Below are 18,357 nucleotides of genomic sequence, written 5' to 3' on the forward strand. Positions count from 1 at the left end.
TTACCTTAAATAAAATACATTATGTTGATCCTCAAAAAAAAAAAAAAAAAAACATAATTTTCATTGTGGGTTCCAATTAGCTCAACTAGTAAAGTCTTTGATGGTTGAATAAGAAATCCAAGATTCAATCACTGCCTACAACAAAAATTGATTGGTGTCTTGATTTGAGGATAAAAAGAGCAATCACCAGAAGCAGATGTCATATAATAGAACTTTATAAAAATAAAAATAAAAACTTAATTTTCATTGATTTGTTTGGAATTTAAGATGCAATTTTAACTTAATACAAATCATTTGCTCCACTCTTAATGTTCTATTTTACGCTCCTCTAATGCTTGTCACACGATCTGTTCTTCTTCTTTTTCTTTTTTCTTTTTGGTAAAGTAACTAACGTTTAAAATGTAAAAATTAAAAGTAAAAATAAATAAAAATAAAGATTCATGGTATACTATAATTGATTGAGTATAAGTAGAACAATCAACGTGCGACAAATATTTTTATTCCGTAAGAGGACCACAAATTAATATGAAATATTATTTAAAAGAATTCATGTTTATACTTCATTTTTTTCCCTTTTTTTTTCCCTCTACTTTTGGTTTGAATTGGTGAGCAAGATTAGTTGGGAGAAGTTACATTATCTAAACATACATCAACCGAAAGGACATCAAACGTAGATGGTAGAGAAATCCATGTTTGAATTCGTCATGAAGCTGATGATTTCCCTTAAAATAGAAAAGTAAAACCGATGATTCTTAGAATAATTGCATTAATTTTCCCTAGTCTTCTCCGTGTGATTCACGCTCAAAAGTCAAAACGCATTGGAAGAAAAATAGTGAATCAGTCGAATTTTCAATTTTTTAATTTACCCATAATTAAAAACAATATTATTGCATCCTCGGGTGAACATCTCAATAAGGTATATAATATTTCAGGCGCATGAAGCTAGACCCTCACAATAATAATTAACAAAAGAATAAGAGTTGATTCGCATACCTATGAGAAAGAAAGAGATGTCAGTTTATGTTTTGGAGAAAATTAAAATATACCTATAAGAGTTGATTCAAATACATCTATATAGTAATTAACAAAGTATACATGATTACAACTTAGTCTAATAATTCTCACACTATAAAATAAAAAAAAACTTTTTTATTGCATTGTGTTTTCATACATATATATCTCAGTGTATATAATACCTGATTACAAAGTATATAATAATTCAATAATTATCTAATAAAAAAATAATTATATTAAATTTTTCTATGTATCGCATGGGTCTGTGACTAGTTTGTATTAAAATATGAGGCCTACTAGTGCCTCTCCAATTCCTTCTGTGACTAATCACATCACATAGCGTATGAAATGAGTTTCTATCACTTGATGAAAAAAAAAAAAAAAAGGACAATATCTAATAATATTTTTCAAGTAATGTTAAGATCATAATTTTTACCATAATTTTTGTTACAATTTACTCACATAGTAAGTTATGAATGGTGGAGTAATGAACCCACATGATCTCACCACCTTTACTCCACCACTTACATCTTATTATATAACCCACTGCAAGTTGTGGACCCACATAAACTCACTGCAAATTGTGTCAAAAATTGTGTTTCTAACATTTTTCATATTTCTCGGTTTCACTTTCAAAAAAGTGTACACACCCTGTAGTGTTCACACTTTTTTACCTGGAGCCACCGACTGCAGAGAAAGTGCACCCTTTGTCATACTTCATTAATTAAAATTTGAGTAACTGGATTATACTAATTTTTTTTTTTTTTGGGAACCCTCCCAGAATCTGAAAACATTATAATCACAATGGATATCAACACTTCAACAGTAGTTGCAGTTGCAACCTGTCCACAGCAAAGTCCTCCCCCTGTTACCAAATAACCACAATATTAAACATAAAAAATAAAAATAAAACTGCTATTCATGTTTCTTGGAAGGTCTTCTTTGGCTTTCTATTTACATATTTCTTATTTCTTTTTCCAATTATAGGACATTAAGTCTATATAATATACCCTAAACCTCATATGGGAAGAAGGTGTTACGCAACATGACATTATCAAATGATTATAATAACCCTTCTGATTGAACATAATCAATTCCTGTGTTTTCTAAGTCCTCCCTGCAATTGCCTTCACAGGCATGTATAAGCTAACACAAGTATGTATATAATTGCAAAAATGACGTGAAAAAATCATAGACTAGTTCAAACAAATCCAGGTAAGCCTGCTCTAGATGATAATGTTTTGTTCGAACTATATGTATACATAAACACTACTTTCTGCAGCAGGCCTAATCTGGTAACTGGGAATCATGGTTTTCAATACATATGCACATCTTGTATCATCTGTTTTCTTTATTGTCTTGTTTGCTCATGCAGGTATGCGCTTCCAGTTCAATAATGAACAGTATTTTTAAGATTTCATTATTCTCTTTTACTTACATTTTTCTGGTTCACTTTTTCACTGTTAATTTCAGAGGCATATGACCCTTTGGACCCTACTGGTAATATTACAATCAAATGGGATGTCATATCTTGGACCGCAGATGGTTATACGGTGAGTGTCATTTGATTTAACTACTGTTTTCTTCTTTTCATGTTGCCTGTCATTTTGTAGCTTAAGTATAGCAAAGCACATGCAGATAAAATTCAGCATCTCTATCTTGAAAACAATAACCAATTAAGCTTTAATCCCAAATGCTATGGTAGATTAAGGATCTTTAACATTCTAGTACTAGCAAGGGTCCACCACTTTTTTTTTTTTTCGGTCATTCTATTCTATTCAAAATTATACTTTTTGGTTATGTCTCAAATGATATATTCTAATTTTTTGTCTCCCTCTACTTTTTGTTATTCCCTCAACTGGAAGGTATACATAATGCTTGTATTATATATGCCCAGAACAAAAAAACAAAATGCTAAGACGATTTTGAATGTTTAGTGGGATTGAGTAGGAGAGAGATAAAAGAATGAAAAGAAAAAATTTTAAGTTTACAGTACTCACCAAAACCAATTCTTTGTCGAAAAAGTTTAAGCAAAAAAATGTATCTCAATCACAAAACAAAGGTTTTTCAGGCAACAGTGACAATGACCAACTACCAAATGTACCGGCACATTATGAGCCCTGGTTGGACCATGGGATGGACATGGGCTAAGAAAGAAGTGATATGGACCATGCTGGGTGCGGAAGCCACAGAACAAGGAGACTGTTCCAAGTATAAGGGAAACATCCCCTACTGTTGTGAGAAGAAACCTACCATTGTAGACTTGCTCCCAGGTGTCCCTTATAACCAACAAGTTGCCAATTGCTGTAAGGGTGGTGTTGTGCCATCATGGGGACAAGATCCTTCAGCTGCTATCTCATCCTTTCAGCTCACTGTTGGGAGTTCTGGTACATCTAGTAAGACTCTGAAATTGCCTACGAATTTCACTTTGCATGGTCCAGGGCCAGGCTACACTTGCAGCCAACCGGTTATCGTGACACCCACACGTTTCCTCACTTCTGATGGTCGTCGACAAACTCAAGCACTCAGTAAGTGGGCATTGATTCTCTCACACTTGTTAGTTTAGCGTATATCTATACATATCATCCATTTCGCGTTTTAAATGTGGACATATCATGTTGAGTTTACAATAACAAATGTGAAACAATATTTTCCAATTGTGGGCTCATGATACATAGTTTGATGATTTTGTGTGAAAACTAGCACCTCAATTCTTCACATTCTATATCTTTAACATAATTTTATTTCTTATTTGAAGTGACATGGAATGCGGTATGCACCTACTCACAGATCCTAGCTTCTCCAAGCCCAACCTGTTGTGTCTCGATGTCATCTTTCTATAACTCAACGATAGTTACGTGTCCAACTTGTGCTTGTGGATGCCAGAACAGAGACAATTGCATCACGTAAGCCTCCTTTCCCATCTCAAACATACAAATCTACACACACATATATATAGGTATATATAGTATATATAGTATAAAAGAATTCAACCACGCACTGTTACCTAACAAGTTGACTTTTTTTTTTTTTTGCTAAAAAAGTTGACTAATAAATAATATGAATTTTCACATATTATTTTAATATAATTTTAAAATTAAAATTAAATATGATGCGTGAATCACTTATAATAATAAGATTAAAAATAAATATCACCTATGCATAGCTTTGCTGATATATCATTCTCATTAAGGTGTTCACGACATTACATAAGAATATTCAACATACATCCCAATCAATAGAGCAAACTCAATAACATGCTGTCCTCAAGATATAATAACTCAACCACATTACACCATAGAGTGAAAGCTCTACCTAAAAAGACATTCTTCTTTACACACAAATTATAACAATGACATTCCATATATTCTTTTTCAAGAGTGGAAATGCTTCTTTCTATAAAGCTAAAATAATTTAAAATTGTAAAGAAATCGTACACAAAATAATGAAGAATAAACCACAAGACAGTGGAGTTATTGAAAAATTAGATATTTTGTAACAACTATTTTTTTTTTTTTTTTTGTGAATCAACTATTTATATATGTTAATGAGCTATAGTATATCTCACAATAAATTTTACAACAACAATATTGTGAACATAATTATATATTTGTATTAAAATACACCAATAACCTCACACTTATTTAGTAAAAATATAAGATTGATCATTGTGCCTCATAAACATGTGGCCTGCATTGAACCTTTCTTAGTAAATATGGTTTTCAAACACCAGCATCATGTTGATAAGCCGCTAGCTAATCTCGTCATACTTTAGAATGCTTATTATTATCCATAAACTTTCATATGATTTGTTAGAATTATAGGGTAATTAAAAAAATGGTAATTCGTTGTTAAGTAATAAGATATTAAAGAATATCTAACACATTTCCCATACATATATAAATGAACACCCTAACCTATTTCATTGGGCCATAGATATTTTATTGTTAGGTTTAGGATATATAGGATATATTGGCTGGCCCTAGACATTTTGGGGCCTTAGGCGAGAACTAAAATTGGGTCTTCTCTAACTCCACTTAAAATGCCTACAAAATAAGGTACTCTCTTCTACTAATTCATGTTTTCAAAACAAACTTATCTATTTTTTTTTATAAAAAATGAAAATTATGACACTAAACTTTAAATAAATAAAAAAAGTCTCATTGCATGTGCAAAGCACGTGTAATGAGACTAGTGTGTGTGTCTATATATATTAGAGTAATTAATATTACTTTTTTTACTATAATAGATAAATTATATAGACTACTAAATATAATGTTTTAATTATATATATATATATATATAAATAGTGTTTTAAAATATTCAAAATAAGTGGTCAGATTTATGTTTTTTTAAAGAACAATTTTGGTTATTCAGCAAATAAAATTACGTTCCTAGAACCTTCCTTTCAAGTCATTTTTCTCATTCCCAAGCTCCCACCCATGTGGCCACCTCTATTCCTCAACTTTCCCATTGCATTTATTCTCTTATATATTTATTTATTACTTCTTTACAGTTTAATAAGCTTACAATGCTTTTTTCTCCTCAGTTATTCAGACTCTCAACTTTATCTTCGTCTTCTTTCTTTAGAGGTTAAGGATGATATTTTTAGGATAATTGATTTTGTTTAGACTAAAAAAAATTTTGGGTACCAATATTTATAAAGATATTCCAGATTTTTGTTCTTTGGTCACAAAGATGTATTTAATTTTTTAAAATTTCATCAAAAACTTTTTTTCTTTTTTCTATTACCCCTTCTTTTTCAAAATTTAGGAGGCCTTAGGTAATGCCTTAATTAACCTAGTGGAAGGGCCGCCCTGCGCTCATGCTCTTAACCCTAGGCTGTTAACAAATATTTTAATTGGCCTCACCACCAAGATCATCCTTCATTAGCTATGACACCAAGTGCATACATTTTCCCAAGGGTCTTACAGCAATTACAGAATGCCCCCATAATAACAATTATTACAGAATGCCCAATCTATGCTTGTATCTCACTATTAATTTCTTATCTATTACCATCACATTTTTTGTGTTTATCTAACGAGACACTCTATATATATACTTCTCAAGAGCGACAAGGCTCCTCTGTACATATTTAAAATACTTACATTTTAAAGAAAATTTTAATCGCAAAATAATGGAGAATAAATCACAAGATAATGGGATTGGTGGGGTATATATATTAATCATTTGATAGTTGGGAGCAATGAGTTTTGAATTTAGATATTTTTGTTAAAATATCATAAGATGCCAGTTGGGTTACAAAGTTCTTAACAATATATAAATATTCTATAACAACTATTCGTTTGAATGGCTACAATATAATCATAATAAATTTTGTGACTAAAACACTATAGTCATTATTATTATTATTATTATTATTATTATTATAAACTAATATATAACTCATGCATATGCATAAGTACATTTAAAAACAATCAAAATTACAATTGGACTTTCTGATTTTTGCACCCAAAAATTTACTTGCCACAAATTTTTTTTTTTTTTTTAAAGATAGAACATGTGGCGTAAAATTGAACTCCAATTGAAATTCTATTCAAAATCTTATTGGATTTAAACTTTTTTATTTTTGTAACTAATAATTCACCTAACGCAAAAATTAAAAAATTAAATGTGACATTTGGCGCAAATTAGACTCCAGTTAATAATTTAATTGTACTTTCTCAAAGCTTTGACTTTAACTGAATATAGATTTTTATTAATATGCACCGACACTTTCTGATGAATAAAATGCACCGACACACCAATATAGGCCAAGTTGATTCTGATATATTTTTCTTTTGTGACAACGTCATTTTTTAATCTTGACAGAGGTTGGAAAAGGTCATATTCTTATTGACACCCCCAAACAGTCAGAGTTTAAGGGTTAGTTTATACTTTATAGTGTGAAACAGAAAAGACTTTTGCTACCCTTTAAATTACTGAAATTTTAAAACTGCATTAATAATCATGTCACATCCTTTAGTAAAACATAAAAAAACAATAAAATCTTTGAAACTGTTGGACAATCATTCAGAAATTATATGAAATTCGAAACCTTATAAAAATTCGAAGCATTTTGGAAGCAAAATTGTACTCCAATTAAAAATTTGATTGGACTTTTTCTTGACTTTAACTTTAACAGTATATAAAATTTTATTAAATTGCACCGACACTCCAATATAAGCCCCAAGTTGATTCCAATATGTTTTGCGTTTGTGACAATGTCATTTTTTAATCTTCTACGCATTGTGACAGAGCTTGGAAAAAGTCGTTCTTATTGACACCCCCAAAAGAGAGAGACTTTTGATACCCTTAGGGATGGCAATTTTTCCCCGTCCCGCTTGACCCGCCCCTCCCAGCTTCGCTCCGTGCGGGTTTTTCCCGCCCCACAAAGGTGATGGGTCGGGGATGGGGCGAGATTTTAGACCCGCACCACGGGATGGGGCGGGGATGGGTTTACACTTTTTAGACCCACCCCACCCCGCCCCGCCCCGCCCCATCCCGCGTTAATAAGGATTAAATTGTAATTTTTTCATACTTTAAAATCCTACTATTTAAACAAAAATATCATCAACTTATTTTATTTTACCTAACGTGGTTCTACCTCTCTTTTCTCTCAAGCAAAGTTGGAAATAAGGTACCAATTTTAACTTTTTTTTTTGTATTTTCATTCATGATTCTATATGTCTTTCTCAACTTACTTTTCATCATTAACATAATATGAGATTTTTGTGTCATACTATGAGATTTTTGTTGTGACATTGTCTTGTTAAACATTTAGATAATATTATTTAGTTTTTGCTAAAAATTATTTTGATTTGATAGGATAAATTTATTTATAATTTCATGTATATTTTTAATATTGAAACATGTCATTTTATTTGAAAAAACGGTAATAGTTATAGGGAAAATTAACAAGAATTAAAGTTTTACGGTGTAGGGCGGGGCTTCGCGAGTCTTCGCGAGGCTTTAAGAGGCGGGAATTGGACAAGAAATTTTTCCCGTCACGCGAGGCGGGGCGGGGATGGGGCAAGAAAAATCTATACGGGACGAGGGCGAAGATCCCATCCTTCGGCCCCACCCCGCCCCGCCCCATTGCCATCCCTAGATACCCTTTAAATTACTGGAATTTTGAAACTTCATCTGCATTAATAATCATGTCACATCTTTTAGTGAACCATAAAAAAACAATAAAATCTTTGAAACTGTTGGACAATCATTCAGAAATGATATGAAATTTAAAACCTTATAAAGGTTTGTTTTGTTGTTTTTTGTTTTCTGTAAAAGTGACTCAACGATTCAAAGCATTGTGGGAGCAAACACAACCAATGGGCCATTACTACAGTGCACACAGCACATGTGCCCAATAAGGGTGCATTGGCATGTGAAGCTAAACTATGTTTCGTATTGGCGTGTGAAGACGAGCATCACCAACTTCAACTACGGACTTAACTACACACAGTGGACCCTTGTTGTTCAGCATCCAAATCTCAACAATGTCACTCAAGTTTTTAGCTTCAATTACCAGCCGCTCATGCCATACAAATCCACAAGTAAGCCCAACATGACTCTTTTAACAATATTGTGAAAGCACAGTGAAACACACAAGCAGATTTTGGAAATTGTCTTTTGGTAAAATATGTTGGAAAAACTATCTACTTCTTGGTGAGAGTAAAGTCTCTGGTCAACTAAGAGTGAATTTCTCAGATTCTAAAAATAAATAAAATAGAAAGTGTGAATTTATCAACACAAAGTAAGGGATGTTTAGCCATAACAAATACCAAGGTTAAACTAGAAAGATATGTAATATGGAATCTAAGAAACAAATTGTCAAACAGGTGCAGGAGAATATGTGATGTATTCTGATTGTGCTAGAATTTCCTATCCCACGGGCCAAAAATAAGAAAAAGAACCCTTATGGGCCTAGACCAGATAAGGCCCAACAAAATACCCCTTTCAAGATGGGAAAGGATGTCCTCCCTTTTAAATCCTCCCATTTTAATCAAGAAGACAAATTACATTTAAAAAATTCATTGGTCTTAAAAAGAAAACCCATGTAAACCTCACAATCAATTAAATGGCACTTGTCTCACATAAGCAATTGTAATTTTTACCCACTTAAATTTTAGACTAAATTACAAATTACACCCTTTAACTTTGACCAAAATTCAATTTAATTCTCTAACTTTACATTCTTTAACTTTCAAGTATATTTAATTCAAGCCTCTTGTTAGACAATGTCAGAAAAGCTCCTTAGGGACCCTATAAACAACTACGTTTTGTAATGCCAAATCCATGGTTTAGATAGTCTCAAGTGGAGCTTTTTTTATGAAGATTAATGAGAAGCTTGAATTGAATAAACTTGATAATTAGGTGACTTAATTGGACAAAAGTGAAGTTAGAAGATTGAATTAAGTTTTGGTCAAAGTTAGAGGTGCAATTTATAATTTTGCCTAAATTTTAATGATAGACTTTGTTTTAGTGAGTTATTTCCCATTAACAAATGGAACCTTAGGCTACTCTTACACCATTTTGAAAATGCAGATGACACTGGCATGTTTTATGGCTTAAAATTCTACAATGACCTGCTAATGGAAGATGGGCCAAATGGTAATGTCCAGTCAGAGATGCTTCTTGAGAAAGACATGAACACATTCACTTGGGACAATGGGTGGGCTTTCCCTAGGAAAGTCTACTTCAATGGTGATGAATGTGTGATGCCCCCTCCTGATTCATATCCTATGCCACCCAACTCTGCCAATGCTAATCCCATTGCATCATCAACATTGTCTGCCTTTGTACTTCTAATATTGCTGGTGTTTTGGTGATTATTTGACTAACAGAAGAGGAAAAATAAAGAGAGGCCTAGAGTATTTTCAAGTTCAAAGTGAAATTTTCACCAACAGGTATGTTCCCATTTAATGTTGTGCAAAGAATAGAAAGGGATGAGGTACTGCGTTGACTTAGAAGGGCAATGTTCTAGCAAAATGTGAAAGTCTTTGTATACTAGGAAAGACAGATTATGAATCACAACCAATAATAATAATAATTTTTTTATGTGATCTTGGGTATTTGTTATTTTTTTTTTGCTTAGACCTATTGATAAGTGATGCAATTTTGTCCATAAGTAGTTGATGGATAATATCCGGCGTACTGTAGATAAAAGTCTTTATTAAGCAGCATCTTTTTAAAATCATCACCAACCCACCTGATGTTAACCATTTACCAGATTTGATTGTCATCTTGGTGGGATTGTTTTATCACTTCATTGCAATTGAGGGGTGGTTACGCATACTAAACAATAAAAAATAAAAAAAATAAAATAAAAAAACATGACAAATAAATACTTGATTTATTTTTAATTTAATGTATTATTTTTAAAATTAAAAAAAAAAATTAAAAGTTTCCAAAACTACGCTTCCTAAGGCAAATAAAGCAAAGAGGAAGAGAGTATTTCACTTTCGATTTTGAAATAAAGTAAAGAGTAATTTAGAAGATTATGAAAATTGTTTCAATTGGCTTTCAATAGGCAAACAAAAAGGGAGGAGGGAGTACATGAGAACTTTTTTTTATATTATAATTCGATAGTTGGGGGTGGGGATTAAATTTCGATGTCTTCATTGAAAATACTAGAAAATGCCAACTAGTTGAGCTATAAGATTTTTGGTAAGGAGAGAGCATATGAGAACCTTTTTTTGTTTTTGTTTTTTATAATTCATTAGTTGGGGTTGGGGATTAGAACATGATGTCTCCATTGAAAACTCTATGAGATGCCAATTAGTTGAGCTACAAGGCTCTTTGTAAGTATACAAGAACTTTGATACCGCATGATGCCAAAAGTTAGAATTTGATGGCCCAATGGGACCAAATTGTAAGCTATAGTCTCAGGTGGATTGGTTAATAACGGGAAGGCAGTGGAAAGAAAAGAAAACGTGCCCTTAAAGCAGTCCAATACCGACATGTGCTTAAGCTCACATGGACTTGAGCACATCTTGGCTTAAGCACCAGTGACAACCAATGTGAAAGACCTGATGGTTGAGCTGTTGCGTTCAAACCTCTTATAATCTCCCGCCAGCTTTTCCATCATTCCTCTCTAAAGTCTTGCTTCAAGATGCAGAAACTTCAACACACAAAAATAAAATGAATAAGGTGTGTATGTGTCAATAGAGAGAACGAGAGAGAAAAAAAAATACAAATATAAGATGAGATGAGAATATCACATAATGTACCTAACAACCAGTAGGTGAGAAGTTTTCAGGCACTCACTTTCAAGTAGTGCCTCTATTCCTTTTAACAAAGGAGTACCACATACTACTTCTTTGAGTTCTCCCAGGACAGTTTGTGATCTGGTGAACTTCAGGCAATGGAATTCAATAACCATACAGACCCGATTGAGGAAAGTATGTTAGACGCCAGAGGTTGTTCTCAAAGGCGGCAATGCTACGTCTTTCCAGAGCTGAAGTTCATGTTCTTGGCTGTTTTATATGTCATGATGTTCTCTCCCACAGGTAAATTCTTGCTCCTGAACTTGTAAATTAGAATTATTTTCTATTAAGGTCTGTCTGTGTGCTTGATTATTTTGTGCTATTGTTTGTGTAATTTCAGAGGCATATGATCCCTTGGATCCAACTGGAAATATAACAATCAAATGGGATGTAATGTCTTGGACGCCTGATGGTTATGTGGTGAGTGTCACCTCAATGTTCAGAATGTTATCATTTTTTTTTTTTCTGGACTTGCAAATGCAAAACCTCTGTAAATAAATATACAAAAACTCCTTATGGTTGCTCATAAAGCATGGTGTTTGATATAAATTTGAGGAAAATTTATGTTCTTTTTCCTGTCCATAATGCAAGTGTATCTGAAATCACTGAATTTTATGAATAATTATAATACTCTGTCTGACTTATCCAACTTACACAGAATAGTCCAAATCTTTTCAGTAAAAAAAAGACATCAAATTATTAATACACTTCAGGCAATGGACTTTAGCCACTATGTGAATTTTACTAGCACAGCAGTTTTCACTTTGAAGTAGAAGTAAAAGGTTCACAATCCTAACTTCATATAAATTCAAGTTTCATAACTCCACATGTTTCCATGTTTATTGTCGTATTTTTTGCTAACAACCAGTCTCAATCCCGTAAAAAGAAGTGTTGCAATAGGTTGATAGCAAACATAAAATTTAGTTACTTTTTTATGGTTGGATCTTGTACAAATACAAGTTAGGGCCTCCCTTAGTGTATGTGATAAATCTTGATTAATCTATTGATAATCTATAACTGCCTCCAAAATTTGTGTCTAAAGACTTTGTTATTATTATTATTGTTGAATTTCCTTTTCATATGCAAATCAAAGAGGGCTGTAAAGAGAGAATGGAAACGATAGAAAGAGAAAATATCAAGAACATATATCTCACCTTTTTTTAGGCAATAAATATCATATATATATATATATATATATATATATATATATATCCATCTATTAATAAATTATACAGGCTGCAGTGACAATGAACAACTTTCAAATGTATCGAGGAATCATGAACCCTGGCTGGACTTTAGGATGGAGTTGGGCTAAGAAAGAAGTAATCTGGACAATGATAGGAGCTCAATCCACAGAGCAAGGAGACTGCTCCAAGTTCAAAGGAAATGTACCTCACTGCTGTAAGAGGACTCCCACAATTGTTGACTTGCTCCCTGGAGTTCCTTACAATCAACAGTACACCAATTGCTGCAAGGGTGGCGTGTTGGGAACTTGGGGGCAGGACCCCTTAAGTGCAGTCTCTGCCTTCCAGGTGAGCGTTGGACTCGCTGGCACTTCTAATAAGACAGTCAAGCTTCCCAAGAACTTCACTTTGCTTGGTCCAGGACCAGGGTACACTTGTGGCCCTGCAAAGATTGTGCCATCCACAGTCTTCCTCACCCCTGATAAAAGGAGGAAAACTCAGGCACTTAGTGAGTTTCTATTATCCTTCAGTCTTTTGAATATCTTATTAATCAGATACTTATGCAGGTTTTGTGATCATTTTCATCATATTATTGAATGGTTTTTGTATGCAGTGACATGGAATGTGACGTGCACTTATTCTCAGTTTCTAGCCTCTAAGAACCCTAGCTGTTGTGTTTCCTTTTCATCCTTCTACAATCAAACAATCACCCCCTGCCCATCTTGTGCTTGTGGTTGCCAGAACAAGAAAAATTGTATCAAGTAAGCTCCTCATTACTTCATCAGCATGCAATGATGCACACATATGCATACTTGTAAACATACCGTGTTAAGAATGTTACTGATCTAGGGCATAATAAAAGTGTAACTCTTGTTTTTGAATCCTGGAAATACAGGAGCAACTCAAAGCTACTACGTAGGGCAGGAATAAACACTCCTAAAAAGGATAATACACCATTGTTACAGTGCACACATCATATGTGCCCCATACGTGTACACTGGCATGTAAAGCTCAATTATAAGGACTATTGGCGTGTGAAGGTTGCCATCACTAATTTTAACTACCGGCTGAACTACTCACAATGGACACTCGTGGCACAGCATCCCAATCTCAACAATGTCACCCAAGTCTTTAGCTTTGATTACAAGCCTCTTGTCCCCTATGAATCCATAAGTGAGTGCCTACAAATACAGTGCTTGTTTAGTCTTTGGTGTTGGTGTTCCAGAAATTAAGTTCTAACGCGTATGTCTTATTGACTTGTGTATGCAGATGATACTGGTATGTTCTATGGCATGAAATTCTACAATGACCTACTAATGGAAGCTGGGCCTCTAGGAAATGTCCAATCTGAAGTGCTTCTCCAGAAAGACAAGGACACATTTACATTCAAGCAAGGATGGGCATTTCCTCGGAAAGTTTACTTCAATGGCGACGAATGTATGCTTCCTCCACCCGATACCTATCCATTTCTACCAAACTCTGCTCATGCAAATCCAATTGCAACTCCAGCAGTGGCTGCCTTCCTATTATTACTACTGTCCATGTGGTGATCACACTTCTATGGGAGGTACATATGCTTTCTTGATATTTTTGAGATAGATAAAGCTAGATGGCTGTGAGGCTTGGCCATCACTGATAGCAGGTACATACATTGTCAATTCTAGCACTAGAAGATATTGTTTGGTGTGTGATAATTCAGTTGGATGTTTTAGATTGGACGAATGAGCTTATCAATGAGCAAACTACACCTGAAACTCCAAAAAAAAGTCTCCCATGGTTTTGAGTTGGTCCATGGTTCACCAATGTAACTAAAAAGTGTTGCTTTGCCAATTTGTCTCTCTTGCTACTCTAAACCATACAAACATTGTAAGCTCATTTGCTGTTCCTTTTTCTTCATGTAGCATAAGAATCATGTATTTGGAACCCATAACAGATATGAATACATCAAGTGTGTGATTTCTTCTCCAAATATCTTATTACAATGCTCAGCACATATTTTTGTGGATATTCTACAACAAGACATCAAGTGTATGATATAAATAAAGCACCAGCTAATCTAAACAAAAATGCTAGTAAAGTCTAATCCCCAATAAATATAAAAACAGATAACAGAGCAGACTTTTGCAGTGAGAAGCCATAGTGCACCTGAACCCCTCTTGTATTGCTAGAAATTGTAGTACCAACACATTCAACCCCATCAACTGGACTGCCATAAGCTTTGTTGCAGTCCAAACCATATGGAAAATTCTAGCATGTTCTAGATCAACAGATGGCATTTGTAAATTTCCCCAGGCATAACTCACTATGCAAAAGCCAATAAGAATACCAAAGATGACAGGATGGTAAATGCTGAATGAAGTAGAGAAGAAAGTGGCCGGGAACCAGCATTTGGCAACCATGGGTAGGCATCTGGAGGTGGCATGACACAGTTATCACCATTAAAATAAATCCTTCGTGGGAAAGCCCATCCCTTTTCAAAAGTAAAAGTTGACTGGTCCTTGCGGAATAGGAGCTCTGACTGCACATTCCCATATGGTCCAGCTTGCGAGAGAAAATCATTGTAAAACTTGACTCCCCATAACATTGCAGTGTCATCTGCGAAACCAAAAGCCAAATTCCCAAAGATATGAGAAATAGATTATATAAGCATTTAGGGGCTACTTCACATGACTAAATTTTAGCAAGATATAACTTACTCAGGCCAGCATAAGGAGTCAAGGACTTGTATTGAAAACTGAAAAGCTGGGTTAGATTATCAAAGTTGGGATGTTGTACAACAAGATTCCATTGCGTGTAGTTCATTCTGTAATTGAAATTCGTTATTGTGATCTTCACCCTCCAGTAGTCCTTGTAATTGAGTTTGACATGCCAATGGACTCGGATAGGACACATATGGCTGGTGCACTGGACCAGAGGTGCATTACTAGATTTTCCTGGACCTGATACAGCTGAAGCTAAATATGGAGAGTCGGGACTGCACGCATCACACAAAAAGGGAAAAATATCGTGTTAAGCAATACATAAAGAAAATTTTGAAAGAAGAGAAATAAAAAGCAGTTTGAGAAATTCAACAAAAAGATAAATAAGAGAACTTACTTCACACAACTCCCTGGTTCTGTTATATTGTTTTGACAGCCACAGGTGCAGGTTGGGCAATTTACTATTGTGTCATTATAGAAGGACGAGAGAGAAACACAACAAGTGGGTGTCTTTTGAGCCAAGAATTGTGAATATGTGCAAGTAACATTCCAGGTCACTGTCACAAGAGATGCAGTGCAAGGTAAGGTAAACAGTGTTTAATAATTTTTCATAGAAAAATTGTTTTAAAACACACAATTTTTTTTTAAAAGGTGGCATTAATGGCAATTCTGTATCTTAAATCAACTTCCAATCCATTAGTGAAGTGTGAGTTCCCTAAGTATAAACATAATTTCATTCCAGACGAGTACTAGAATCATGGAAAGTTCAGGAAAAATGCCTTAGGGACTGCAATTTGAGAATGTATCTCTGTTACTATGTTCCTTGAATTGCACAGAATGCAATTAGCACGCCATTACATCAAAATATTTTTCTTAAAATGAGATATCATGGTGCTGGCTTCACTACAAGAAAAATATGCATGCAGTTATGCAGCTATAAATTATTCTAAAAGACTTCAGCAAGTAACTTACTCAAAGCTTGAGTGACCCTCCTTTTATCTGCTGTCAAATATTTACTTGGTCTCACAATCTTTGCCGGTCCACAGGAATATCCAGGCCCTGGTGCTTTCAGGGTGAAGTTTTTAGGTAGTTTGACAGTTTTGTTAGTTGTTCCTGCAGCACCCACACTCACCTGGAATGAGCTTGCTGCATTGGATGGGTCCTGGACCCATGAGTTTAATACTCCCCCTTTGCAGCAATTAGCAATCTGCTGGTTGTATGGAGTTCCTGGCAATAAATCCACAACCGTTGGATCCTTCTTACAGCAATGTGGAACGTTCCCTTTAAATCTTGAACAATCCCCTTGCTCTGTTGTTTGGCCCCCCATCATGCTCCATATTACTTCCTTCTTCGCCCATGTCCACCCCAATGTCCACCCTGGTGCTTGAATATGGCGATATTGCTGGAAGTTATACATTGTAACAGTAGCCTGCCCAATCCAAAAGAGAAGAATATTGGTATAAATTGTTCCAAATTACAATGAATCCCACTTTGTAAAGTAGAAGGGTGATGAATGGATGTGATATCTTGGAGCAGTAGCTTGAATATATCAAATAAACAAGCCCCCCGCCTCTAGACTTAAAAACAACAACAAAAAAACCCAAAAAAAAAAAACAACCATACACTGCACACTATACTTACAACATAGCCATCTGGTGTCCAGCTTATTACATCCCATTTGATTGTGATATTTCCAGTTGGATCAAGTGCATCGTAGGCTTCTGCAGCAACATCAAGAAAACAAAGTTAGGAAATTGAATTCTTAAGAGTCTCCACTCTCCACATAGTAACTTTCATTGTCAATACCAATTCAATTTCCTTTCTCTAAAGTATGGCAAAACAATCTTATAACTTCAATATGGCATCACTGCACTTCATTGATTTTCCTAATATGAGATGGAACCATAGCATTATGCAGATATTGACTTTGTACCTTTCTTGCCGTACAGATATTAAACACATGTGCTTTTTTGAAACCAAGTAATTGATCAAGCACATCAGAATTTTTTGTTTAATATACAACCGAAATTCCTTAAATAAAATTATCTGTACCCTCTTTAGGTAATTTAATTTTAACACTAACAAACATTGAAAAAATTCATCAATAACTATCTCCTACACCTTATACTGCAAACCTCAGTCAAGAAAACCAAGTTTGTAATTACCAATAACTACCTGATTTACCAACTTAAATGAATGAAAGAGAGTTAGAATTCCAATTGACTATATTTTTATCACTTGCTATATATGATAACACCCATTATTCAGTCCAATCAAAATGTTACAATTCCAAATAGTAAGAACAACATTTGACACTTATTTCTTCACTTCTCTCCAAAAACTCTGAACAAAATGAAGAAGGTTTCAAATCCCGTCACAAGTTTCTCTACCAGTCAATCAATTATAAGTTAAAACAGCTAAAATTCTGGAAAATGGTACAGATCTCTGGTAGCTAACCAATACCCAGAAACTGTAAACAAGAGAAACACTTCCAAGACACGAAATTTGTAAACATGGGACTGAGAGCAAGCAAGTTTGAAGGCACTGACCTGTTGAAGTAAAACTGGAGCACAAAAACACCACCACAAGCAGTACAGCAAAGCTACTGAGCTTTGTAATGGATCCAGACGCTGATAAGGAGAGGGACTCCATGTTTTGGTGCAAACGTTGTTGCTGATTGTGATGGTTAAAGCTATGGCTTAGCTCAAGATCTGCACAGGAAATGGAGAGAGAGAGAGAGAAGTGGCCTTTTCTGTTTCACATGGCAAGTAAGCTATTGTGAGTTAAGTGGACTTTAATAAAGTCACTGTAATCACTGTTTTGTTGAGAGACATCCAGTTAATGTTAATGTTTTGTCACTTAATACATGCAATGTTATAGTACAAGTGTACAACTATACCCTTGGTTAGTTAATTAGCTGAGACAAATAAAAAAAATTAATAAATGGGTTTTGGCCATAAATGAGGAGGATGATTTTTTTTTTTTTTGAGAAACAATACTCAGGAAATTTTTGGACTTAGTTTGAAGGTTTTCTTAATTGTAGTATGAATATGAAATTTTAATTGATTCACAAGATTTTAACAAGAGAAGTCCTATCAATAATAAAGAAAACAAAAGTAAAACCACGTTACACACAAATAAGAATAGCAAGTAAAAGAAAAAAAAAAAAAAAAAAGGTAAATAGAGGAT

The 18,357-nt window shown here is 34.2% G+C and overlaps 3 protein-coding genes across 3 annotated transcripts; 2 read left to right on the top strand and 1 right to left on the bottom strand.

The window, feature by feature from the left end:
• Nucleotides 1-2,062: 2,062 nt before the first annotated feature.
• LOC142632141 (COBRA-like protein 4) lies at nucleotides 2,063-10,315 on the top strand. The gene is made up of 6 exons (XM_075806557.1): nucleotides 2,063-2,389; nucleotides 2,488-2,567; nucleotides 3,086-3,542; nucleotides 3,773-3,920; nucleotides 8,308-8,573; nucleotides 9,565-10,315. The coding sequence occupies exons 1-6, from the start codon at nucleotides 2,323-2,325 to the stop codon at nucleotides 9,846-9,848; spliced, it is 1,302 nt and encodes a 433-aa protein (XP_075662672.1). The 5' UTR covers nucleotides 2,063-2,322; the 3' UTR covers nucleotides 9,849-10,315.
• A 184-nt stretch (nucleotides 10,316-10,499) lies between these two features.
• LOC142632139 (COBRA-like protein 4) lies at nucleotides 10,500-14,438 on the top strand. Its single transcript, XM_075806555.1, has 6 exons — nucleotides 10,500-11,528; nucleotides 11,626-11,705; nucleotides 12,521-12,977; nucleotides 13,083-13,230; nucleotides 13,365-13,642; nucleotides 13,739-14,438. The coding sequence occupies exons 1-6, from the start codon at nucleotides 11,384-11,386 to the stop codon at nucleotides 14,017-14,019; spliced, it is 1,389 nt and encodes a 462-aa protein (XP_075662670.1). The 5' UTR covers nucleotides 10,500-11,383; the 3' UTR covers nucleotides 14,020-14,438.
• Nucleotides 14,368-17,968, bottom strand: LOC142632140 (protein COBRA-like). Its single transcript, XM_075806556.1, has 6 exons — nucleotides 17,718-17,968; nucleotides 16,810-16,889; nucleotides 16,141-16,597; nucleotides 15,566-15,725; nucleotides 15,166-15,443; nucleotides 14,368-15,064 (listed from the first exon to the last, which is right to left on the bottom strand). Exons 1-6 carry the CDS (start codon nucleotides 17,818-17,820, stop codon nucleotides 14,772-14,774), a joined length of 1,371 nt encoding a protein of 456 aa, XP_075662671.1. The 5' UTR covers nucleotides 17,821-17,968; the 3' UTR covers nucleotides 14,368-14,771.
• Between the last annotated feature and the right edge of the window lie 389 nt (nucleotides 17,969-18,357).

Source organism: Castanea sativa, chromosome 4, assembly GCF_040712315.1.
Source record: "Castanea sativa cultivar Marrone di Chiusa Pesio chromosome 4, ASM4071231v1".
Lineage (NCBI taxonomy): Eukaryota > Viridiplantae > Streptophyta > Magnoliopsida > Fagales > Fagaceae > Castanea > Castanea sativa.